Source organism: Mustela nigripes, chromosome 5 (genome assembly GCF_022355385.1).
Source record: "Mustela nigripes isolate SB6536 chromosome 5, MUSNIG.SB6536, whole genome shotgun sequence".
NCBI classification, from domain to species: domain Eukaryota; kingdom Metazoa; phylum Chordata; class Mammalia; order Carnivora; family Mustelidae; genus Mustela; species Mustela nigripes.
Window position 1 is genome coordinate 17,409,126 of NC_081561.1, and position 25,969 is coordinate 17,435,094.

Genomic DNA, 25,969 nt, shown 5'->3' on the forward strand with positions numbered 1-25,969 from the left:
CACCTGTTAGCTTCTAGAAAACACGCCTCGCTCGAGCTGGAGGGAAACGAATTCCGAACAAAACAGTCTCTACAAAATGTGTGCATTGGCAAATTCGAGGGGCGCTCGGACCGCCCCGTGCCTTCCCGAAGGGGACCCCAGAGGTTGGTGGCATCTCGGACGCTTGCCTTCTCGCGCTGGGACATGCACCCCGCGGTGTGGACGCGCACGGAGATAGCAGTGAGATGGGATCTTGGCCATACGTTATCTCGTCAGGGAATTGCGGATAACCCGGAGTGAAACTCTCTTCCTCCACGGCTGTTGGCAAGTTGAAGTTAAAATGAAACCGATTCCCTTTCAGCAGAGAAAAGGGATCTTGAGCTGACTTTTTTTTTTTTTTTAAGATTTTATTTATTTACTTGAGAGAGAGACAGTGAGAGAGAGCATGAACGAGGAGAAGGTCAGAGAGAGAAGCAGACTCCCCGTGGAGCTGGGAGTCCGATGCGGGACTCGATCCCGGGACTCCAGGATCATGACCTGAGCCGAAGGCAGTCGTCCAACCAACGGAGCCACCCAGGCGTCCCTTGAGCTGACTTTTACCAGGGCGCCTTTTTGCTTTCCGCATTAGTGTCGGGGGTTCTGCTGTGAGTCCCCCTCCTCTTCTCACCTAAACTTCTCACGTTCGTATTTCTCAGAAACGAATTCTCCTGTCTGGGAAAATGTCCTCTTTCTTGCCTCCAGTGTTGTGTGACACTTTATTTCTTGCTGCTGCGCACATCTTACCAAACATGACCGGGGGGTCCCCATAGGACTGTGTTCTTGTAATATGGCATTTCTGGGTGTTTATTTGAACAGTGCAAGGTCTGAATTAAAGAACAATGTATCTAACTTTTTCTGAAGCGGCAGAGTGGTGGTGGTGTTGGGGTGGTGGTTTGGTGGGGGGTCCTTGGCCCAGAAGCAAAAGAAATGAACTTTGGGATGACTCAGTGCTTAGGGTGTGCGTAAGAGGCAAAGGGAACCCAGCCAGTCTTCCCTGAGTTGCTGGCTAATTAAAGTATCCGGCTGCTGTAGTTTTCACTGAGATGAGCCCCCTGGTCCCTTTCACATCCCACTGCTTTGTGGGTCCCTTCTTCTCCCGACTCTATCCTCCCTTTCCCTTGTGAACAGAACTGTAGTCCTGTTAAAAGTAGCGGCCCCTTAAGTATTTCTGGAACTCTCTTGAGGAGGAGGTAAAAAAGACCTTTGTAGCAGACCCACGAGCCACACTGAGATAATTGTATTAAATCCAGGGTCACGTTGTCACACCCTCCTGTTTTACCCTTGCACACTTGTGACTGGTCTTTTTTTCTTTGTGGTGGGCACACACGCGGAAAGAGAAAAACCCTTTTGCTTCTAAAGTAGCCTCTGACTGACTGTCTTGATGAGTAAACAGATACAAGGTAATTGTGCACAGAGAATGTAAGTATAAAAAAGAAGTTAGGGGGCACCTGGGTGGCTCAGTGGGTTAAGGCCGCTGCCTTCTGCTCAGGTCATGATCCCAGAATCCTGGGATCGAGCCCTCCATCGGGCTCTCTGCTCAGCTGGGAGTCTGCTTCCTCCTCTTTCTCTGCCTGCTTCTCTGCCTACTTGTGATCTCTCTCTGTCAAATAAATAAATAAAATCTTAAAAAAAAAAAAAAAGAGTAGCAGAATCCCCCCCTTGACTTTTTTTTTAAAAAACACAACAGAAAACAAAGCCCCCCCCCCCCCCCCCCGCAAAACCCCCAAACCAATCACCCTAGATAACTTTCTCTTGCACTACTGTGCTGGAAGTGAGCTGTGAGTGTGGTCAAGCACTGTCCATTTACCCAGAGTTTTACAAATATTTACAGTCATCTCTGCCAAATATCTTTGCACTGAGCCTCACAGAACATTCTCAGCATTCAAAAGCTCCATTCTCATGAATGGCTTCAGTTCATTGGCAATTTAAAGGCATCTGGGCTTCCAAACTAGGTCAGTTTAAGACACTTTTTTTTTTTTTTAAAATAATTAGTTTTTGGGTCTCCCAGATTGTGAATCAGGTTTTCTGAGGCAAACTTGACAGCAGAGAGAAAAGTTAAAACTCTGTCTAAAAAGAAAAAAAGCTTATTTTATCTCTACAGTAACCATTTAGCTTCTGGAAGATGATCTTTCTCTTCAACAATATGAGGAAGTATATTTAAATTTTTGTTTTCGAGAAGCAGTTTTAATATTTTAGGTATTTAGAAACATTTATTAGGACATCGGAGTCATTGCTCTTGGTGTTTCTGCTAATTCTGGCTTCCGTGTTTCCCCTGGCCTTAACTTACAGCATTACTTTCTTGTCAAGTGAGGTTCTTGTGTTTGAAATCACCAGTTTGAGGTAGAGGTCAGGAATCATGCTGAACCCAGATATTGGGAGAGGAGCAAAGTCCAAATGGTTTTGGGACTCAACCTACTTTGTGCAACTGATTATTTTGGATATGGGAGCGGGGCCAAGATGCCACACAAATCATGCTTTCCACTTCGAGCTTTGGGGAGTAAGTATCTGCAGCCATTGCTCCCAAGTCCTGAGATTTTGTTTTCCAGGGATGCCCACCCGAATTTTTAGAAGCTCCTTAGCTATTATAAATTATCAATATGTTTAGACTTTGAATTGCGGGAAGTGAATGCACATGAGAGCCGGGCCTTTTAATATTCTCTCTCCTCCATGTACTTGTAAAGAAGTTATCTACTGTGGGATTGAGTGAGTACTCACTATTTGTCAGGTGTGGGCTAGATGTTGACGATAGAAAGATGGATAAGAGGGGGCCTCTGTCGCAAAGGAATTGGTGTAAGATTGGAAGTGATGTTGTTCTGGAGTGGCAGCTTTTAATTTGTGTTGTTCTGAGTGAACCTGAGTACGTTAGAGGCTTTTCATTTTGACATTTTTCTTTCTTTTTTTGGATAATGTTTCCTATATATGCCATCAAGTTAAGTAACTTGAAGGGGCATAACAGCACCAAAGTTAATTTATTTAATTATTTATATTTTAATTTGCTTGTTCACCTTTAGGTACATGTGGGAGGGAGGTCTTATACTAATGTTCTGTTTTTATTAACTTTGGCATTCGCTTTTTCTTGGTCGATGCGTACTTCAAAACCCAACGCATCACACTGCAGTGGTTATTAAAACACGGAAGATTAATATAATACATTGAAGAGAGGAGAAGCGGTCAACGTTTTGCAACACAGAATGAGAAACTTCTCATATGACGAGGCCTCCGTCCTTGGACCGAAAAACACAACAACTTCAGTGAAATAGACTCTTTTATTTGCAGCTGAAGAGCCTGTGGATCTCGTGGCTTTTAGTGTCTGTTAAAGAATGTACTTCAGAATCCATGTCTTACTGGTTTCTAGTTCCTTTGCAGTCATGAGTTTGAGTCCCAGGCCTTTAATCAACTGGTTCTTTGTCTTTGCGGGAAGATAGAACAAGACCTCTCTCATTTTGTCTCTTTGCTGGACTTATGGCTGAAGCTATAAACCCACAAATTATCTTATATATCATTATGTATGAAACTATCAGTTGACAGCCTCTTCTGCTAGTTTACTCTTTGTAAGCAGGGTCTGGATATAACCACCTTACATCCCTACCATCCAAAGTGTGCAATTCAGTTCTTTGTGGATTGACTTGGTTTCCTACATTATTGTTTTTTTTTTTTTTTTTTAAGAAACTGCTTTGGCAAAGGCACACAAAAATACACATGCTGCTCCTTGCTTAGTGTGGAAAGGAAGGGGGTCCTCTCCCAAACCGTTTTAAATTTATATCTCATTAAAATTTCTGTGTGAAACTTTTAACTTTCCAGGGTAGTACATACACGTGTTTTTGTTCATCTGGAGAAAACATTGGATTTAGCTATTTGTGCTTTAGCCGCTGTAGTTTCCTGGTAATGTGTTGACCCAAGAAATCAGCCCATCTCTTGCTCTATGGGGCTTTCTAAAATAACACTTCTCCTTGATCTGTTAATTACATCATTGTCTGACCTGCCTTTAAGTGGCGTTCCTTCCTGCTTCTGGGAGCTTTGTTGTTATGCCAGGCAGGGGGAAGAAAATTATTCAGCAGGGCTCTGTGAATAATTGTGGGAGGCAAGGGAACCATTGATTAAAAAATGGGGTGGGCAGGGCACAGTGGTTTCAAGGAGAGAGCTACCATGATGCCTGAAATTATAATGCCAAAAATATCATTGAGCTCTTATTCTCATACTCCCTCCTACCTTCTTTGATAAATTTTTATTGTTAGAAAAGCCAGGAATGGATTTTCTCCCCTTGCGCCTTTCCCTACAGTGGCAATGAGAACACGGAAAGAAGGTGAGAAAAAAAAGAAATGTACTTCTTAGAAGGATCAGCATTTTGTAGATGTTAAAATTTGCCATCTGAGATGCCTGTCCTCTGTAGGACTTAGAGAATGAACCTTTCACAAGGTCATCTACTTTGTTGGCGATTATCTCCACAAATCTTTCCATATATATCTCCTATATATTTTGTAGGAAAAAAAAAATCGAATCTTTTTATTCTCACCGTAAAAAAATTTTAAGTGTCTGAGGCGATGAATGTGTTAACTAACCTCATCATGGTAATCATTTTGAAACATGTATAGACAGATATGTACATACACACACATGTGTGTGATTGTTACATTGTATCCCTTAAATTTACAGTGTTATATGTCGATTATATCTCAATAAAGCTGGAAGAAAATTAGATCTTATCCATAGCTGTACCAGACTTTCTACAGAACCTAATTTCAAATAGCAAAGAGACTGTTTAGTAACAGTACTTGCTAATACTTAAGAAGCTCCTCCTAACGGAATATCTGTCCTATTTACCTGTGTGATAGTTAATAGGGATACATTTGCATGTCAGTTCCATTTTTAGAGGATAGCAGTCTCCAGGCTACACATGTATAGTCTTATTTCCATCCTGGTAACTGTTGAGATCAAGATGTTAAAGCTAAGGCATTACAGACTAGAGTATTGTTTCACTTTCTGGTTTCCTCTGAATGAGGCTGAAAAGCAGGGGGGAGAAGAATGCTGGGGTCCCTTGTCGTATTACGTGAGACACAGCGGTAAGCAGCCTTGTACAACAACACTGCGACCTCACAAGGCCCACGTTGGTGAATATTTTCTTCCATCACATCTAAGAATTAAGTATTTCTTAGATTTTTTTCATACTAGAGAATAATGACAAAGCGTCCTAAATGTGATGCTAGGCATCTACTCATTGGCCTCAAGCATTATTCTTTTAAAAAATAATTAAATAGACGGGGCACCTGGGTGGCTCAGTGGGATAAGCCTCTGCCTTCGGCTCAGGTCATGATTCCAGAGTCCTGGGATCAAGCCCCGCATCAGGCTCTCTGCTCAGCGGGGAGCCTGCTTCCTCCTCTCTCTCTGCCTGCCTCTCTGCCTACTTGTGATCTCTCTCTCTCTGTTAAATAAATAAATAAATAAATAAATAAATAAATAAATAAAATCTTAAAAAAATTAAATAGATATAAAATATTTCTCTTTTTCTGATATTACTGGATTTGTACTGGCCCCTCTAGTCCTTGAATGACCAGAGAGTGGGTCAAAGCAGAGAGGAGAATCCCAGCACTGGCCACTGTGGAGGTCTACCCTAGGTCCCTGCCTCATGAAACACTAATAGCCATTGCTCTGGCTGCTCCACCAGCCAACTGGTCTACCTTCCATTCCAGACTGTGTTTAGGGTAGAACAACAGCAAATGACTATTGGCTAATGAGGGCCAGCACTTCGCTAGACTCAGTCAATATTATTTGAGTCATTAATAGCTTCTGTTAAGGATGTGGACTACCAGTGAAATAAATAATTGTATTGGGCAGAAGTGCTAAGGTCAACACAATGCTAATTTTCAGATTTTATTGAGTAGAATCTGGTTGCCTGACCTGTCATTCTCAGTCGGTGCTGGGAGAGCTAACAAGGCTGAGATGGGCTCTTGGGGATGGCTGTATCTTTCTGTTCTGTTAGAGCACTGGCTTCCTGAGAAAATCTCTATTATATAAAGGCAACACTTCAGCCTTACCTTCCCCACCACCTACGCATCCTGAAAACTTTTCCCTTTGTTAGCTCTCCCTGAGTCATGCATTCATATCTTTTATTCCAACTACCTCACAGGAATGACTCAGTGTCCTACATGGGCAGTAAACATTTTGGGAATATTCTTGTGTCTCTTCTTTTTTATTTCTTGATCTTGAGTAAATCTTAAGACTTTTATAACATAGTTTAGAATTAAGACCTCAGCACAGATCAACAGGCTTTTCACATAAATATTCTGTTATATCAGTAATATCCAGTTGATTTCATTTTGTTCACTTTCTCCTCTTCTTAGTCTCTTTATTTATTTTTTTAATTTTTTTCCCCTTAGTCTCTTTAATTGTGCTTTATCTGTTTATCTAAATTTTACAGTTTTTGCTGAATGGTGTAAAAATTCCTGAACAACTAGTTAAGTATCCTGGTGAAACCTTATCCCTTCCAACTTCATAATCTTTTTGTGCAGTGGAATAATTGCTGTGATTTTGGGTAGTGAAACAGGCGTAAACTACATTACTTAAAAATACGTTGAATGTTGGCTCTCCTACCCTCTCCGTTTTTGGAGCAGATTGCTTCTTCAGGCCGTCAGTGGAATATGAAAATTCCTTATACATCCTGTGCTCCCAGCATGGTTTGTGAAGTACTCCTTTCCTTGGCAATTCTAACGAAAACACATGAGGGGAAAAGTGACTTTTCTGTTCTTTCCTATCAGATTGTACTAGCTATTCACATAATGAACACTTTATAGTACCGGAGACAATCGGGCTGGGTGGAACTGCTGGTTCCCCTTTCTTGGTAATTTGGTGCGAAATCAGATGTTTTAGAGGGGCTTTCTTTGCTCGCATTGCCCAACCCATCTGCCCTGTTAACGGGGGCTGCTTGTATTTCAGCAAGTCATACTTCTAACAGTTTGGGTGAAGTCTGCCCTTACCACACCCCAGTCAAAAAGTTCAAACCTAAAGGCAGCTGTCAGCTCCCTGTACCCTACGGCCGCCAGGATGTGTGTTTTGCCAAAATTATTTTCTCATTGGGTTCTTGACACCCAATAGAGGCTAGGTCCCATTTGTAATAATTATAAAAGCAATTATAATTGTTACTGTTTCAAAACAAACAGGAGGGGGGTTGTGGAGCACTCAAGTCACTTTCTTATTTTAGGTAAAACATGAGGTATGAGGCAGAACAAGTTGGGCAAGCTAGTGAGAAGGGATTACGGGCTGTCTGCCTGGAAGAATTTCTTGGAACCTGGAGGGGAGTGGGTGTGGGTTGTCCATGTACCTGTGAAGGTGTAGTCCTCTGAAAGGTTCCGGAGCTGCAGAGGTGTGGTCCCCTTCTTCTGGACACCCTCTCTGAGGTTCATGCCATGTGCTCATGGTTTGTGAGCTCATGGGCTGTGAGTTTCTGCTGTTGGTGGTTGCATGTCAGAGACTGGGGAATCCCAGTAAGCCAAACAGAAGGCTGCTAGGACACCTGGGAGCCATTCACCAACATCTCAAGGGAGGGAGTGTCAGGGTTCTCCTGATGATTGCTTGAAGAGCTCTGTGTGTGATGAATCAATGGGAAAGGATTTCCTTTCTAATTCTTCTTCTTCTTCTTCTTTTTTTTTTTTTTAATATTTATTTGTCAGAGAGGGAGAGCATGAAAGAGAGGCACAAGCAGGGGAGCAGCAGGCAAAGGGAGAAGCAGACTCCCCACTGAGCTGGGAGCCTGACAGACCCTGGGATCATGACCTGAGCCGAAGGCAGATGCTTAACTAACGGAGCCACCCAGGCACCCCTAGGAAAGGATTTCTCGTCTGATGCTCTTTTTTTCTTTATAAAGCACTCCCTGTGTGTCATTCACTTTTAAAACTTTCATTATTGATTTTGCCCAGAGTGAAAAACCAAGAAGCTGGTTTTCCAACTGTGCCTGGCAACGCCTTCAGCTTCTGGGGTGGTGCCTGGAGGGAACGGTCCCGGGGACCCGGCCCAGTGCTCCCAGGACTGCTTCCACCAGCACCAGTCCACCTCCTCTCCTTGCTCTGGTGGCAGTTTACTTAAGATGCTGTTTCTGTAAAATTCCATGGCTTCATGTGTTTGAATGGAATTGGCGTTTATGGTGTGCGGAAAAATAAATCAGTTCTTTTTGAAGAATCATTTTGGATTGCTCTTATCTCAGAGAGGTGAAATATGTGACCCCGTTCCTCTGTCTCAGTTACAAGCACCGCCTTGTTTGGAATGCTTGGAATTTTTGTTGTTGTTGTTTTAACAAGACAGGTTTCTGCTTTGGAAAAGGCTTTTGTCACAAAAATATTTTCATATATAAAATATACTTTAAACAGTTGCATATATATTAAATCACTTTATTGAAGTATGATTGGCAGACAAGAAGATGTACATACTTAACGTAGACAATTTGATGAGTTAGAAGATAAATATATGCCTGGGGAACAGCGTAATGCCTTTATTTAACAATGCTATGTTGTATACTAAAACATTTGCTAGGAGGGTAGATCTTCTGTGAAGTGCTCTTACCGTAAATACATGCACACAAGTAATGACACATAAAGGGGGCAGGAGGAAACTTTGGGAGGTGATATTTTTATATTTTTATAACTTTGATTTGTAACCACAAAGGAAGGAACGAACACTTAATGTGTCTATGACGAGAGATAAAATTATGTTTTAGGTGTCCACAGTGAACACAATTTCCAGTTCTGCCTTCAAAAGACTACTTCTGAGAGATAATCTAAGAAGTAGTCAATTATGTCTTCATTTCTCAAGGGTCCTATGTCTCTTTCTAAAAAAATAAGATGGAGGCACCTGGCTGGCTTGGTAGATAGCCTTGGTAGGTAGCATGCAACTCTTGGTCTTGGGGTCATGAGTTCGAACCTCACACTGGGAGTAGAGATTACATTAAAAATTTTAAAAAATAAAAAATAATATAGGTTGAGACTGTAAGAAATAATTGACTTTGTTGAAGAATACCTAGATCTCCTGCTAGGTTAGAACAACAGGATTTATCTATTCATAACCACTTCCTCTGGATGGGCTCTTCGTGTAATTGACATTTGTGGTGTTGGGTGGCTGGGCCTGTGTCATTCCCGTCTTCCCGACTCAGGAAGCATTCCTGGCTACTTTCTTCTTCCGCCTCCTCCTTCTCCCTTCCTCCTTCTTCTTCCCCCTCCCCCTGTCCGTCTTCTTCTAAAATTGTATTAAGTTTTATCATTTTAATTCCAGTGCAGTTAAAATGCAGTGTTATATTAGTTTCAGGTGTACACTATAGTAATTCAACAATTCTATGCATTACTCAGTGCTCGTCATGAGACGTGTACTGGCTATGTTTCTTCTTGATGTTTGACTTGGGATTTCTTTTTTTGGGGGGCAAAGATAGTCAGAATATGCTGTATGCGCTGTGTTGGGAAAATAGAAATGTGAAGACCGCAGTTGGCGGAGATTGATAATATCCCCATTTTGATGTCTTGCAGAAACAGACAGGTGGTAGTTGTCTGTGCATAAACTGGGAAGAGGAGAGAGGCAGAATCACTCATTTTTACTCCTAATTGACCTTAAAGTGAGATTTTTTTCTTAACTTCAAAATACTGTATTTGATAGGCATGTTGATTTGCTCTTGGATGATAGCTCATTAATAGTTAATCAAATAAGAACACCATGTCTCAGACCTTATTGAGCCTTTCCAAAATATTATGGATGCTGATCATTGATTATTTTTCTATTCAAATTTATTTTTAATCTAGTCTACTACTACTCAAGGCATAGGTGAAAAACCTTGAGTATTTCAGGTTACTAGAGTCAGTAACTATTGATTCTTTCTGGTGTGACGTTAAGATAGTGCAGTTAGATCTCATAGATTTTTTTCCCCCTTCCATCTCATCCAATTTTGTTTTCTCTCCCTTATTTTTGTACTTTTGAACCTATATGTTGAGACATAAGCCACTGTGGGGCTCTGTAACAAATCCTGAACGTATCATTTCTTTTGCTCAAAAATTGGGACAAAAAGAGTGTGGTTCTCGTAGGGGGAGAGGCTGTTTACAATGATTTTTGTGGTCAAATTTCTTAGAATTGGCCATAGTCTTTTAAAATAGTAAGAACTGGGACGCCTGGGTGGCTCAGTGCGTTAACGCCTCTGCCTTCGACTCAGGTCATGATCTCAGGGTCCTGGGATCGAGTCCTGCATTGGGCTCTCTGCTCAGCAGGGAGCCTACTTCCTCCTCTCTCTCTGCCTGCCTCTCTGCCTAATTGTGATTTCTGTCTGTCAAATAAATAAATAAATCTTTAAAAAAAAATGAAATAGTAAGAACTGTTGGACTTTGCTTCTCTTTAATTAGAACATGGGGCTTCCTGATATGATCCAACTATAGAGTATTTTCACAATTATTTTACCTCTTTTAAAGATCATGGAAGGGTTTCTGTTCTACTTTTTATTTTTCATCATAGTCATCCATGTTTGGAGATAGATTTTGCTCTGGGTAGTTTCAGTGACCTAATGGTACTTGTAGTCATGGGCTTTTTGTCTCTTTCTCTCTCTCTGTCCCCCCCCCCCCGCCTTTCCTTACCCCTTCTTCCTTCTCTCTCTCCCCGTTCCAACCCCTCCATGAAATATCCACTTGCGAGGCAGCTCTGGGGTAATGGACCAGGCACTGGGCTCGGTCTCAGAAGGTGGAGGTTTGAATTTTGCTCTGCTCTATCCAAGCTCTGAGAGCTGTGGCAGATTATTTAACTTCTCAGGACCTCAGTTCACCTATAAAATAATCCTCATGGTTGCAGAAGTTGAAGTGAAATGACAAATGTGAAAGAACACAATTAACATTGATGCCCTGTCGGGGGGGATGTATTGGTATAAAATAGACATAACATAAAATTTACCATTTCAATCATTTTAAGTGTCTCATTCGGTGGCACGAAGCACACTCATAGTCTTGTGCAACCTTCACACTATCCATTTGTAGAACTTTGTCATCATTCCAGACAGAAACTCTGTACCCATGAAATGGTAACTGTCCACCCCCACCCCTCCCCGCCAAGTCGCACCTTTCTGCTTTTGGTCTCTGTGAATTCGACTTCCTGGGTGCCTCACATTGATGGTATCACACAGTATCTGCCCTTTCAGGTCTGGCTTATTTCACTCAGCGCGATGTCTTCAAGGTCCTTCCATATTGTAGCGTGTGTCAGAGTCTCATTCCCTTTTAAGGCTGAATAACATTCCATTGAATGTTTCTATCACCCTTTGTGTATCTGCGCATCTCTTGATGGGCATTTCCATGGTTTCCACCTTTTGACTGTTGTGAACAGTGGTGCTAGGGTTCTTGGTGTGCAAGGATCTCTGTGCATCCCGGTTTCCGTTCTCTAGGGCGTATACCGAAAAGTAGAATTGTTGGATCATATGGTAATTCTTTGTGTAACTTTTTGGAGTGACATCCCATTTTTAAGTGTCTGTCTTCTTAATCTGTAGGATTGTAGCCATGCAACTCCTAAACGGGATGTGTGTTCCTTGTGGTCTTCTCATCCTGTAATTTACATGAGAGGAGGCAGGATGGAGAGGTCCCTGGAAATGTCAGGACGCCAGGAACACCTTGTTAAGGTAGCAAGTCCTGGAGCCCACAGTTCTCAGAATTGCCTTTGCCGTGTGCCTAGATGGTGTGGGAGGGGAAGGTTTGCCATGGAGGAGCTCAGATGTGTTGCCTAAACAACCGCTGTATGAATGAATAAAGTATTTTCTTCCTTGGACCTTCCTGTAGGGATTGAGGAGCCTGGAGACCGGCGAGGAGAGGCTGATGGGCTCCGGTGGGAGAACCCAGTACCTCACCATGACCACCGAAAATCCTGCGGCGGGAGAGCTGGCTCCGGCCCCCCTTGTCACTTGCAAGCTGTGCCTCTGCGAACAGTCCTTGGACAAGATGACCACACTCCGGGAATGCCGCTGCCTCTTCTGCACAGCAGTAAGTCTTCCCTGATGCTTTCGTCATGGGCGTGGGAAAATACGGAAGGGGAGAACCGTGAAAGAACAGGGTCGGCTTCCGTGGCTTTCTGGGACGCTGGGGTTTGCGACAACAGGCCCCTGTGTGGGAGAGCTCTTCCATCTTTGGGTCAGTCTCCAAGTACTGTCTGAATGGTAGGTCTGAGATTTCCTGGTTTGGAGGCAGAGGATAATATATGTGTGAAATGTAATTATTGGTTAAAGAAGCAGAATCTATTCTTAAAGGACGAGGCCAGGAACAAAACAGAAATATTCCTAAAAGGTCTTAGTTAACTACTGTCTGAAAGGCGTTCGCCAGTTATTTTGAGCGATGGAGAAAGCAGGTAGCAAATTCCTGAATTTTCTTTGGTAGACTTGCTCATCTCCTCCAAAGCCCATGAGATCTAATTCTTTTACTTTGTTATGCCAAAGTGAGATTCTTTTTTCTCCCCCTATTTTCACAATATGTCGGATGGTGCTTATGTGTCATGAACAGGAGAAGCTTATAGATCTCCAGGGATGGGCTTGTTTCTTTTACTCTGACACTTGGTATCAATGTCTGTGACCTGATCGCAAGGATCCCTGAAGGTTAGTTGGTTAAGGCGTGAAGATGGGAGACAGAACGATGGATTCACAGTGGCTGCTAGAAGCGTGAACGCAGGTGGTCTTATTCAAATTTTCATTTATTAAACATCTCTTGGGCTCCTCCTGTGTGCCGGGCATGCGGTGGGATGTTGGGAATGTAGCGGTGAAGGAGATGGTTCCCGCAGGGAAGAGGGACACATGGAAGGAGCATTTATGTTTAGTGGAATCCAGGGAAGCTCGACCTACCAGAGTAATGTCTCATGCATGTGGGGGACAGAGGGACATCCTGGGGGCAGTGATCTCTGAGCTGAGGCTTTAAGCAGAATTTGCAAACTGATGATTGTGGACCACGTCTGGGCTCAACACATTTTTTTTTTTTTTAAAGATTTTATTTATTTGACAGAGAGATCACAAGTAGGCAGAGAGGCAGGCAGAGAGAGAGAGAGAGGAGGAAACAGGCTCCCTGCTGAGCAGAGAGCCCGATGCGGGACTCGATCCCAGGACCCTGAGATCATGACCTGAGCCGAAGGCAGCGGCTTAACCCACTGAGCCACCCAGGCGCCTGGCTCAACACATTTTTGTTTGCATCCCCAACTGGGAAATTTCATGAGAAAATGAAAAAGTGGTACGATATAGCTACTCTGGGCCTGTGTTGATGAGCTTTCCTCAGTTAATATATATATCAATCATAATCATCAATTCGTATCTCTCTCTATGTGTATTTTTTAAAAATTTATTTTTATTTATTTTAAAGAGAGAGAGACCGCGTGTGCAAGCAAGCACATGAGTGGGGAGAAAGACAGGGGGAGAGAACTCCAAGCAGACCCCATGCCCAGCACAGAGCCCAACACAGGGCTCAATGCCGTGACCCATGGGATCATGACTGGCACCAAAACCAAGAGTCGAATGCTCCACCGACTGAGCCACCCAGACGCCCTCCTCTGCTGATGTTACCTGCCTCTCTCCTGTTTGTGTTTGAATCAACTGCACTTTTTTTTTTTAAGGGTTTTATTTACTTATTTATTTGACAGACAGAGATCGCAAGTAGGCAGAGAGGCAGGCAGAGAGAGAGGGGGAAGCAGGCTCCCCGCCCAGCAGAGAGCCCGATGCGTGGCTTGATCCCAGGACCCTGAGACCATGACCCGAGCCGAAGGCAGAGGCTTTGACCCACTGAGCCACCCAGGCGCCCCTCAACTGCACTTTTAAACTGAGGATGGGTGAGACCCGTCCAGGACTTGTGCTGCTGTCTCGGACTGGCAGAGGCCTGATGCCCGAGTTACAATATCTACCATTTATCTTTGCTTTGGTGGGCCTTGTAGCGGCAGACTGTTAATGTTTATTATACCAAGGTATAATAATCACCAGACAAATGTGGGTTTAGTGTCCTGACTTGAGAAGGAGATTGAATTGCTCAGTTACAGTGACCAGCGCTTGTATCAAGGGAAGTAAGAAGAAAGGAATTGTTAAGGAAGTAGAATCATTTATCAATGGGCATGTTTACTAAGCATATCCTTGGGGGTAAAAAAGCACATAATAAGTTAAGGTGAAATAAATTTTGCTCTCTCTCTTTCGCTTAGTTCAGTTGATCGATGCGACGTGTTCTCAAGCTCGTGTATATCAATGAAACAAGATGGGATTGGGAGGGAGACAAACCATAAGTGACTCTTAATCTCACAAAACAAACTGAGGGTTGCCGGGGGCAGGGGGTTTGGGAGAAGGGGGTAGGATTATGGACATTGGGGAGGGTATGTGATTTGGTGAGTGCTGTGAAGTGTGTAAACCTGGTGATTCACAGACCTGTACCCCTGGGGATAAAAATATATGTTTATCAAAAATAAAAAATTTAAAAAAAAAAAAAATTGGGGGGCGGATTGAGAATTCGGGTGGGGAGAAGCCTTGGGATGATTCTTAGGTAAAAAGGAAGAAAGAGATTAAAATCCTTCCTTTAGGTCTCCCATCCAAAGATGACAGCAAGGACAGGAACTGTTCTAGGCACTGGGACTTACCAGTTTAAGAAACAAAGCCCAGCAGAGATCCTTGCTCTTAGGAGCTTACATTCTCTTAAAGGCAGTTGCACAATAAACTGTAAACATAATAAACGAGCGAGTTCTACAGGATGGGGTCATGGGCCTGCGGGAAGGCGTTAGGCCGGCCGAGGGAGCTGGAGTGCAGGGTTGGGGGTATTGCATTTCCATTAGGCTGTCAGGACGAGGCCTCAGGAACATCTGTGCTGGCTTTTCCTCTTCTCCTCGGCCTGTGTTGCTTAAGGAAGTGACCTTGTCCTCCAGGGGTGGCTTCAGTTTCCTCTGGACTCGCTTTGCTGCCGACGGCTATGTTCTGAGGGGTTGTTTCTCTGACTTTCGCACCTGTGTTTCGGACCCTTGCCTAATCCTTGAAACAAATGAGTCAGAGGCAACGTTTGGGTCAAGGCAGGATGGAAATTTTTGTCTCTCAGGGTGACTGACGTTGAAGAGGCAGGATCTGGAATTGAGTTTTTGCGACGAGACTCAGCAGTTCAGGGTTCCAGTTTGGGCATGAGCGCCTGCACGTGTGGGGACGAGGTATCTGATCGCATCACAGTTACGGTTGCAAGAGCTCTCAGTTCCCGGTTAAAAACGACACGACAGCTTCTCGGTTCTCCTTTGGCAATTGGACGGTAGGAGTTAGGACAATTGGATTATTCTGTCATCTGTGACCCTACTTCCTCATTGCTGGGGAGTGAGTGCTCAAACCAGAAAGTCAAATGGCTTGGCGTTTTTGATATCCCTCCAAGTCTGGAACTTTCTGCACCTATAAACATTAACCTTCCCTGGCTTCCTGTACCCCATTCCCTATGATCTACCAAACTAGTAACCTGCATGTACTGGATTACATTGGTGTCTATAAATTTGCAGTTGACATCAGGCTCACCTGAAATACTACTCTAACTTTTTATCGTTTAGACCTTTCATTTCTTCTTTTAAAAAGCTCTTAGAGGATGAGTCTGATCCCCCAGATTTTAGTTTGCACTTAAATACTAGATATTAAATATTGATATTAAAGATACCAAGTGTGTTTTGTGTTTTCAAGGCTGAAAAGAAATTTGTGACTTTGCTTTTTGAAGATTTTATATATTTATTTGAAGATTTTATATATTAGTATTTATTTATTATGTGACACACACACACAGACAGCATGAGCAGGGGGGAGGGGCAGAGGAAAGGGAGAGGCCGACTCCCTGCTGGGCAGGGAGCCCAACTTGGGGGCTCCATCCCATGCCCTGAGCCAAAGGCAGATGAATACCCGACTGAGCCACCCAGGGACCCCTTGTGACATTTTAAAATAGGCATCTGCTAGTAATTTCCAGCTTTACATATGACTGGATGACATCTCCTGATTATCGGCTTGGAAGGACATCTTGGGCAAGATGTGTCTTTAAAATCGTTTTGCTGGGACTGTTCTCCTTCCCCTCCTCATTAGGAGGCTGACCAAATAGATTGGTCCTCTTGCTGGATCCCATATACGTTCATAGATTTAATAAAGCTTTTTATATCTTTTACCCTTGTCCTGTTTTCCCTAAGAATGATCCCTGACCAGGTTGCTGTGAGCTTAAATTCTTTCTGTTTCCAACATCAGTGTGCCCTGGGAAAGCAGCATGGATAGATGTGGTGTGTCTGACGGACCATTGGATGGGGTCCCTATCTTTAGGGATATCTGGCCTTTAAGGAGGTGCCCCCACCCCTTGTGTGCTCTGTGGCGCTCCAGCTCTGTGGAACAGAGGTGATCCTCGGATAGAATGTTCCAAGCCCAGATTAGCTCGGAAACTGGTATGTTCTCTCTTCCTCTTCTTGGAAGGGACGTAAGGCACGCGAGAAGGTCTGTGAAATCTTTCGGTTAAAAGAAAAGCGGGGCGCCTGGGTGGCTCAGTGGGTTAAAGCCTCTGCCTTCAGCTCAGGTCATGATCTCAGGGTCCTGGGATCGAGCGGCACATCAGGCTCTCTGCTCAGCGGGGAGCCTGCTTCCTCCTCTCTACCTGCATCTCTGCCTACTTGTGATCTCTGCCTGTCAAATAAATAAATAAAATCTTAAAAAAAAAGGGGGGGGGGGATCCTGTTTCACTTCTCCTGAGGAGGCGTTTCCATTTGACCACACCACCTTTTTAGTGGAACACCTATTAACTTGCCCACAATTTGTGCGCTGGCGAATGCTGCTTTAAGTCATTGCCGTGTAGGTAATTCTTGATGTAATGACGTCCAGAGAGCAGACTGTAATGCGTGTTGCTTCAGATAGCCTATCAGTATAGCTGGTTTCTTGGTAAAGGAAACTTCGAGAGTTCTGTCTCGGAGGGTGGTTTCTGCTAGACTGTTTGCTTGGCTTTAATATATGGAAGAAAGTCTAGTGTCAAGCAAGGGAGTCCATGCAGGACGGAAGTGGGCACAGCTGTCGCAAGCATGACTGATCTCGTAGATCATGAGGTGCATTATGGAGCCAAAGAAGTTGGTATTTTGGGGTTCTGGAGAGAGGTGTTGCAAAATTACTTGTTCTTGCACTTGAAGCGTAAATGTCTCAGGGATGTTAGTCTGCTAACTAATGATCTGCAGAAGCTCTCTCTCCTCTCTCGCTCCCTCTCTCCTGTGGATTTAAATAACCCAACCTATGAAAATTCAGAATTTCCTTTTCTGGCATTTGCACCGTACTCTTTCAGATAATACCACACCGTTATAATTCAAGAGGAAGAAAAATGACTCACAAGAGTCAGTTATCAAAAGGAGGGAAAAGGTATGGGTTTGCTCCCTGGTGAGCCACTTTTGCCTCCCTGATTTATTTTGGAAGCTGTTTCTGTCCGCCACGAATTAAAGAATAATGGAAACACAGTTGCTTGTTTTTCTAACCTAGATAATTTCACCTGAAAAGAGTCGGTATGTTGGGCATGGTCTATTTACCTTTCAGATTACAGACAGGATGTGCCGAGCAAAAAGAAAATAACGTCCAGCCATATTCTTGCCTTTTTTCCATTACATTTTGTTGGCTCCAAGTAGTTAGAACTCCTTTTACTATTCATTTCTCTGAGCCAAATGGATTTTCCAATGTTTAAAAAAGTGAGAGGAAATATAAAACTTTTTAGACCAAGCCCTTCTTTTCCTTGGGGCCTGTCGAGTGACCTTTAAGAAAAGCCCACATACAGCCTGGGAGAGGTTTACAGTTTGGAAAGAGTTGCCGTGTGTGCGTGCGCTGGTGCATGTGTGTGTGTGTGTGTATGTGTGTGTGTGTTACTTGTGCTCACATGTGTGCCCACATGGACTGATTAACTTTCAGATGAAGCTGAGAACCCGTGGCGGTTCTCTCCTGGATTCTAACTGGTATCTGTAGTAGGATTTCGGCAGGAATGTTGTCTTTCTACTGCCACTTCCATGTTTCCTTTCCCCTGGTGAACCGCGCAGACTTGGAGGGAGGGAGACCCTGGCTCCGGTTAGGCTTCACCACCGTCCATGAGTATGACTTCAGGCCAGATCTTTGGCTTCTCTGAACCTTGGTGTCCTGACCTGGAGGGCAGAGGGAGGTAGGGGAGGATCATGGCGGTCTCAGACTGTGGTGGGGGCATCAGGTGGGACCCCCAGGGCAGTCCCTAGCTTTCTTTCCGAAGTTCCCTCAGTAGGCTGAGCTGTTCTGTGTTTCAGGAACTGTTTTAAAGAAAGGAAATCCTGTGAAGACTTGACTGCCTTCCTCATTAGCCTTTTGTAAAAAGATGGTAACATAGGTGATTTCAGCCTTCCTCCTGTTCTGAGATACCCAGGGGCTTGCCGTGAGGATAGAGAAGGAGGTTTCTCCGTTGGATTTGTCCTAAGATTGGCTGATGGGTGGGTGTTTCAGCTCAAGAGGTAGAAGTTGGACTTAGAGGAAAAACAATACAGCTCTAAAAGTGAATAGAAGAGAGTACTTACCCAAAGAATAGGAAAACACTAATTTAAAAGGATATGGACCCTATGTTTATTGAGGTGTTATTTACAATAGCCAAACTATGGAAGCAGTCCGGTGTCCACTGGTAGATGAACGGGTAAAGGAAATGCGGGGTATGGACGTATCTATACAATGGAACACTCAGCTGTAAAAAACTGAAGTCTGGCCGTTGGCAACAACATGGATGGAGCTAGAGAGTATTAGGGTAAGTGAAATAAGTCGGTGGGAGAAAGACAGATACCCTGTGATTTTACTCATATGTGGAATTTAAGAAACAAAACCCATGAACCAAGGAAGAAAAGAGACGAACCTAAAACAAACAAATAAACGAACACCCCAACCAAACAAATAAACACCAAATCTTAAACTCTGGAGAACAGATGGTGACCAGAGGAGAGGGGGGTGAGGGAAGAGTAAAATAAAGGAGATGAAGGAGGGAGCATCGCACAGTGAGCACTGAGTCATACATGGTGTGAGTCACTGTACTGTACACCTGAAACTAATGCAACACTGTGCGGACTGATACCAGAATTAAAATAAAAATGGGGGCACCTGGGTGGCTCAGTGGGTTAAGCCTCTGCCTTCAGCTCAGGTCATGATCTCTGGGTCCTGGGATCCAGCCCCGCATCAGGCTCTCTGCTCAGCGGGGAGCCTGCTTCCCCCTCCCTCTCTCTGCCTGCCTCTCTGCCTACTTGTGTTCTCTCTCTCTGTCAAATAAATAAATAAAATCTTTAAAAAATAATAAAAAATAAAAAGATAATAAAATAATAAAATAATAAATAATAAAAATAAATATATAATAAAAATATATAAAAATAAATAATAAAAATAAAAAATGATAAAAATAAAACCTTAGAAAAATCATAACTGTGACTAAATCAGCACATTTCTGGTGCATGTAAGAGATCAGATGAAAGTGTCTCAAGCTACTATTTAATTAGAAGCATACCGCCCCACAAGCATATAGTAATAGAATAACTGGTTGGTTTGATGTGTATAGTCTAGGATCATTTTAAGTATTTTTTTATTGGGACCTCTCTGGAACTGCAAAAAAGCATGAGGCATCCCAGGCCAGCAAGGTCACAGAATTTTTTTGTCCCCTCCTCTGGTGGTGACCTGCCAGCCTTTCCTGAAGCTTTCAAGTTTCCCCAGTTCTTTGCATTGCCCTGTATTCCAGTCCTGTGGAATGGACAGAAGTCACTGTGGCCAGTTTAAAGCCCTCCCTTATTCTGTTGGTTTCTGGTACTAAAATACACTGGTGGGTGAGGTTCGTTGTAGGGGTCAAGTGAATTCTTCATTGTCAGGGCTTCAGAGGGTTTTTCTGTCACTGTTCGTAAATGACTTCAGAATTCTCACTGCTTAAACTCAAGAGTTCCCATGGTGGAGCTGTGATGACTTTGTTTTTACCAGGCAAGTCCCTGATTTGAAATGCAAATTGCGGTACTATATTTTCCCACCACCGAGGGAGCTGCTGGGGACAGATAGTATCTGAGAAGTGGGAGCAGACTGCAGCGGCATGAGGAACAGAGTAGGGATGACTCAGGGAGGAGTTGGCTTTGAGGACCAGGATCTCATCCGCGCTTTATCGCCCGCTGCTCACTTATGCAAGGCAAGTGGTAAATGGAGCAAGAGGAAAGAGCAGCGAAAGGAGACCACACTTTGCGGCCGAGTGACTGCCGCGGCTCCTCCTTCTGGATGCCGGTCTGGTTCGGTGTCTGTGAGACTGCATCTCAGATCTGGTTGCTCGGGCTTTGTCTACGTCTACAGAAATACTGATTGTGCCCTGTATAGTTGGGATGGGTGCCGTGTATAGGTGGGATCAAAGCCCGGTTTTCAGATAGCTTCACCCCGTAATGCAGAGCACAGATACTGACAAGCAAATATGGAAGTCAGAGGATGATAGAGGCTCTGAGTTAAAACTGAGCAGGGTGAGGGGGACCGCGAGTGCTGTAGGGGCGGGGTTGGGTGGGCAGGGAAGCCTGGCTGATAACGGATTACTTGGGCAGAGACCTGGAGGACGGGGGAAACAGGCTGGCAAAATAGGGTTTTTGGCAGAGGGGAGCAGTGTAGAGGTCTGTCCAAAACTGGGATTGTGCTTGGTGTTCAGGTATGGCAAGCAGGAGGAGGGGCAGAGGGAGAGGAAGAAGCAGGCTCCCCACTGAGCAGGGAGCCCCATGCGGGGCTCGATCCCAGGACCCTGAGATCATGACCTGAGCCAAAGGCAGAGGCTTAACTGACTGAGCCACCCTGGCACCTGATTTAACCATGTTTTACAGGGATCACTGTGTTAATAAGGATTATTCAGAGAAACAAATCCATTGAAGATAGATATATGTAGCTCCAGCGAGAGATACAGACACATATGTGTATATATTAAGAGATTTATTAAAAAGAACTCACTCATGCAGTTATGGAAGTGAAGTCTCCTGATCTCCTGCCTACAGGTTAGAGACTTGCCTCAGGAGAACCACTGGTGTACGTTCCAGTCTGCGAGCAGGAGAAGACCAGCGTCATAGCTCGTGGGGTCAGGCAGAGAGAGTGAATTCTCCCTTCCACTCGCTGCCTGGTAGTTCCGTTCAGTCCCTCAGCTGATTGGGTGAGGCTCACCCGTGTGGGGAGGCAGCCTGCTTTCCTCTGTCTACCATTTACACCCCAGCCTCATCCGGAAACACCCTCGTAGATCTACCTAGAAATAATGTTGTACCCAAATAGCTGAGTATCCCGTGGTCTGGTCAGGTTGACACATAAAATTAACCATCACGGTCACCCTGGCTGCTGCACAGAGACACAACTAGAGGGACAAGGATGAAGGCAGAGAGACTAGTTAGAAGATAAATAGAATAATCTAGACCAGAGGTGGTAGTGGCATAACCAGTAAATGGTAACCGCTCATGTGTTTGGGTAGTCTAAGGCTTCATTTTCTTCCTTCCTTCCTTCCTTTCTTTCTTTCTTTCTTTCTCTCTTTCTCACTTTCTTTTCTTTCTTTCTTTCTTTCATCTCTTTTAAAGATTTTATCTTTTTATTTGACGCAGAGAGCTAGACAGCAAGAGCAGGAACACCAACAGGGGGAGTAGGAGAGCGGAAGCAGGCTTCCCGCTGAGCAAGGAGCTTGATGTGGGGCTCCATCCCAGAACCCCGGGATCATGACCTGATTTGAAGGCAGACCCTTAATGACTGAGCCACCCAGACACCCCAGCTTCATTTTCTTTTATAGAATGTAGGGATGATAATAAATCATCTAAGGTTATAGAGAAGATTGCGATAGATAATCTGGATAAAGCTTTTAATCCAGTGCCTGGAATGCCGCAAGCATAGTAGGGACATAGGTCTCTACTAATTTTACTGTGATCGTTGAGATTTTGCCTGACAACCTCCAGGAATGGGACCTACCATGACACTGGCTGTCCAATTACAGAATTTTAAATTTTGCTTTTTTAGATGTATTTATTCATTTGAGAAAGTGTGCACGGGAGCCGAGGGTGGGGCAGAGGGAGAGGGAAAGAGATAGTCTCCACCAAACTCCCCATGAGCAGGGAGCCGGCCTTGGGGCTTGATCCCGCGACCCTGACATCACGACCTGAGCCAAAATCAAGGGTAGGATGTTCCACGGATCCAGCCACCCAGGCTGTCTTTTCCTCTATATCCATTTGAAACCTGTTTCCATGTAAACTCTACCAATTAGTGCTGGTCTTTTGTCCAGAACAAAACTGGTTGAGATTTATTTTATTCTACTCACTTAGCTCTATATTGTTTGAATGACACTTATCTTTCTGTTAGGACAAGATTACTCATTAAAAATTTTCCCACAGTGCTCTGTCCATTGTGAGGATATTAATAAATCAGACTTCACCCTCCACCTCTCCACCCCTTTCGTTGACACAAGCTTTTGGAATGAGCTTTATTTGCACAACATTCTTGACTTTGATCATGGGTTGAACAAGTACTTCGGGCGTTTCTATATTCTCTTCGGAAAGCATATGGTATCAGGGAAGGGGGGCAGTCCTGGAATATGGAAGAGGATTTAATTTCTTTTTCACAAAGGTTATAAAAAGATGGTACGTTGGCAATCTGTGTTGGTGTGTTGTGGAGACTCTTTTTTTTTTTCTTTTTTTCCCCCACAGCATACCTTGCCAAATTTAATTTTTCAAACCACCTATCAGAATATGATAGTCTGGCCAAACATTCAGACTGGGACCAGAGAGCAGGCAAAGGTCGGAGTAGAGTGAGAGAACTTTCCCTTCCAGCCAGTGAGTCACCAGAGCTTTCCTGTTTTTTCTCTTGTAGTTGTATCTTTATTCCAATTTCCTATAAGTTTGTTTTCATCTTTTAAAAAAATTATTTTTTTTAAGATTTTATTTATTTATTTGAGAGGGAGAGAGAACACACATAAGCTGGGTGAGGGGCAGAGGGAGAAGCAGACTCCCCGCTGAGCAGGGAGTCCGATGTGTGGAACTCGATCCCAGTACCTGGAGATCATGACCTGAGCCAAAGGCAGACACTTAACCAACGGAGCCACCCAGGCATCCCAGTCTGTTTTTATCTTAATCCTGACTCTGTTCTTCCATTTGATATGGCCACGTACCAGCCGTGGTGCTGTGTGGATAGGCATAACCAGTTCACTCCGGTGGGAGGTGGACCCTCTGATAAGGGATGTACAGGGTGCCGTGGGAGCAGGAGGGAAGCCACCCAAACTAGCGCTGGGGAGGTCAGGGAAGGTTTCCTGGGTGGCTGAGACCAGGAGAGGACGAGGTTGTTTGATGGAGGTGCTGGTGAGCCTGTGGACAGGAAGAGAGCCACAGGGAGAAGGAACAGGCACAGGTTAAGGCACAGAGCCGAGGCAGGGTGGCGTACCAAGGAACTGAACTGAGAGACGTCCCTGGAACAGATTGTGAGAGGTATGGGGGTGCTTGAGCATGACGTTGGAGAGGGAGCATGGGGAGGGGCTTGTGTAACTTGTTAAAGACCATTATGGAGCCACCGAAAGGCTCTGTTTGGGAATGGGGTAGGGAGAAGGCTCTGGCACAGAGTGGAGAATGGTGTGGAAGGGAGCAAATACAGGGGGGCCGATGAGAGCTTGGAGGACACTCTCCTCATCCACATATGTGGTATTTATTATGGCAGACTGCCATTTTGAGGTCTGGAGTATGAAAAGTGTTTTCATGTCCCAATTTCCCTTTCCTGTGCATTTGTATGTTAACGTCCGATTTCTTAAAATGTTGCTGTCAAAATGCCACTCTGGTCATTCTCTCACGTGCACCTGCTTGAATCCTATTCCTCAGGGCTGACGCTGAAGTCCTGTTGCACAGTGTCTGTCCAGATCACCTCCTGCTGCCTCTCACATGACGCATCTCACACTCTCATGTCTTTCCTTCTTTCTGGCATCTTCCTCTTTTCTTCCTTTAATACACCACTGGCTCAGTTCCTAATGAAGTCTCGTTGCCTGATCAGGACAATTGCAAGTCAACAAGCCCTTTGACAAGCAGAATACTAGGTTGAGGGGATTTATTGGTGAAAAACTCGAACATGGTTCTTACCCTCATGGCATTGACTTACCCTAGTGTAAAATGATCAGTTCTGCTCTGAAAGCATTCAGCATTAAAATCAAATCATATAGATTTTGCACAAATATCTGTATTTTGGGGCACCTAGGTGTCTCAGTTGGTTAAGCGTCTGCCTTTGGCTCAGGTCATGATCCCAGGGTCCTAGGATGGAGCCTAGCATTAGGCTCCCTGCTCAGCAGAGCGCCTGCTTCTCCCTCTCCCTCTGTCCCTATCCCGCTGCTTGTGCATACTTTTTCTCAAATAAATAAATCTTAAAAAAACAAAACAAAACAAAACCAATCAAGTATCTGTATTGCCTTCCACTCCAGCAATCTGACCTCCAACCATTTCATCCTTGACTGTGGGCAGAAGCCCTAGAAGAAAGGCATCACTAATGATCCCACTTGCCCAAGGACGGTCGCCAGCATTCGTCCACCTGATTCAGCCTCAGGCATTATTTGAAGTTCTTGAACTCATTCCATCCATAAAGTGATGGCCCGGATGGCTCATTAAAACATATCCCTTCTTGGGGCGCCTGGGTGGCTCAGTGGATTAAAGCCCCTGCCTTCGGCTCCGGTCATGATCTCAGGGTCCTGGGATCGAGCCCCACATCAGGCTCTCTGCTCAGCAGGGAGCCTGCTTTCCCTTTCTCTCTCTCTCTCTGCCTCTCTGCCTGCTTGTGATTCCTGTCTGTCAAGTAAATAAATAAAATCTTTAAAAAAACAAACATATCCCTTCTTTCAAGATCATGACGTAGATCACACAGTAGTTCCTTGTTTACTTGCCTCACAGATGTTGGAGTCTGTGTGCTCATGTTTTGAGGCCCACTCAGCGCTCTGTCCCAAGCCAGTCATTCACCTGATGGCCACTTTCCTAAAATGCTGAGGTCGGGGGCAGCGACAGTGCCGGAACCTGAGAGCCACTGCCGATAGCGCCTGTGCTCGTGCTCATGCTTCGGCGAAGTCTGCAGTCATTTCTGGCGGGCTGTGCAGGCTTTTTAGTTCCTCTGTGTTTTTCTGTAGAAACGGGAAGTCAGTAGGCAAACCAAGGCCCCAAGGGATGAAACAGAGGCAAGGGCACAGGGCCGATTGCTCTCTTCTCTTCCACTGCTAACCCGGAGTGCAGTGCTCTCCGTCTCAGACTTTGGTTTCAGCCACAATGCCAAAGTTTGAGTCCCTGATTTCATGTACCTGGACGGGGGGCAGGGGAAAAGAATGTAACTGGAAATAGAGTGAAACTTCAGTGCTTATTTTCTTTCTTTTTAACCCTATTTTTCCTTGCTCTCTCCTTTTTAAAATTAAAGACTAGTTTTTATTCTTAATAATAACTCAGTCATATGTGCTGGGTATTTATTGATTGATTGATTGATTGGGAGAGAGAGCGAGGGAGGAGCAGAAGGGAAGGGAGAGGGAGAGAAAGGATCCTAAGCAGGTTCCGTGCCTGGTGTGGAGCCTGGTGTGGGGCTCGACCTCACGATGATCCTGCCATCGTGACCTGAGCAGAAATCAAGAGTTAGACCCTTAACCAACTGAGCCGCCCAGGGGCTGTCATGCTGGTTTTCTTTTCTTTATTTGTTTTTAAAGATTGTATTTATTTATTTGTCAGAGAGCACAGGCAGGGGGAGAGGCAGGCAGAGGGAGAAGCGGGCTTCCCGCTGAGTAAGGAGCCCAAAGTGGGACTTGATCCCAGGACCCCGGGGTCATGAACTGAGCCAAAGGCAGTCACTTAACGACAGAGCCTCATGTCTGTTTTTAAACAGACATGTTTAAAAACATGTCAGGTATCCTCATGCTGGTTTTAAAACAAAACAAAAACAGAAAAGCTTCTAAGGTATTAACTGTACGATCAGTTCGCCTTCCAGACTCCTCCTCTGTTGCAAAATGTGAACACAGGGTTG

The 25,969-nt window shown here is 44.4% G+C and overlaps 1 protein-coding gene across 2 annotated transcripts in view; it reads left to right on the forward strand.

The window, feature by feature from the left end:
* Positions 1-25,969, forward strand: part of RNF144B (ring finger protein 144B) — a 78,461-nt gene that overhangs the window by 596 nt on the left and 51,896 nt on the right. For both annotated transcript variants that reach the window (XM_059399524.1, XM_059399521.1), the window contains exon 2: positions 11,793-11,993. In XM_059399524.1, coding sequence (XP_059255507.1) covers positions 11,829-11,993 — 165 coding nt within the window. In that variant the 5' untranslated portion in view covers positions 11,793-11,828. The remainder of the gene's footprint in view (positions 1-11,792; positions 11,994-25,969) is intronic.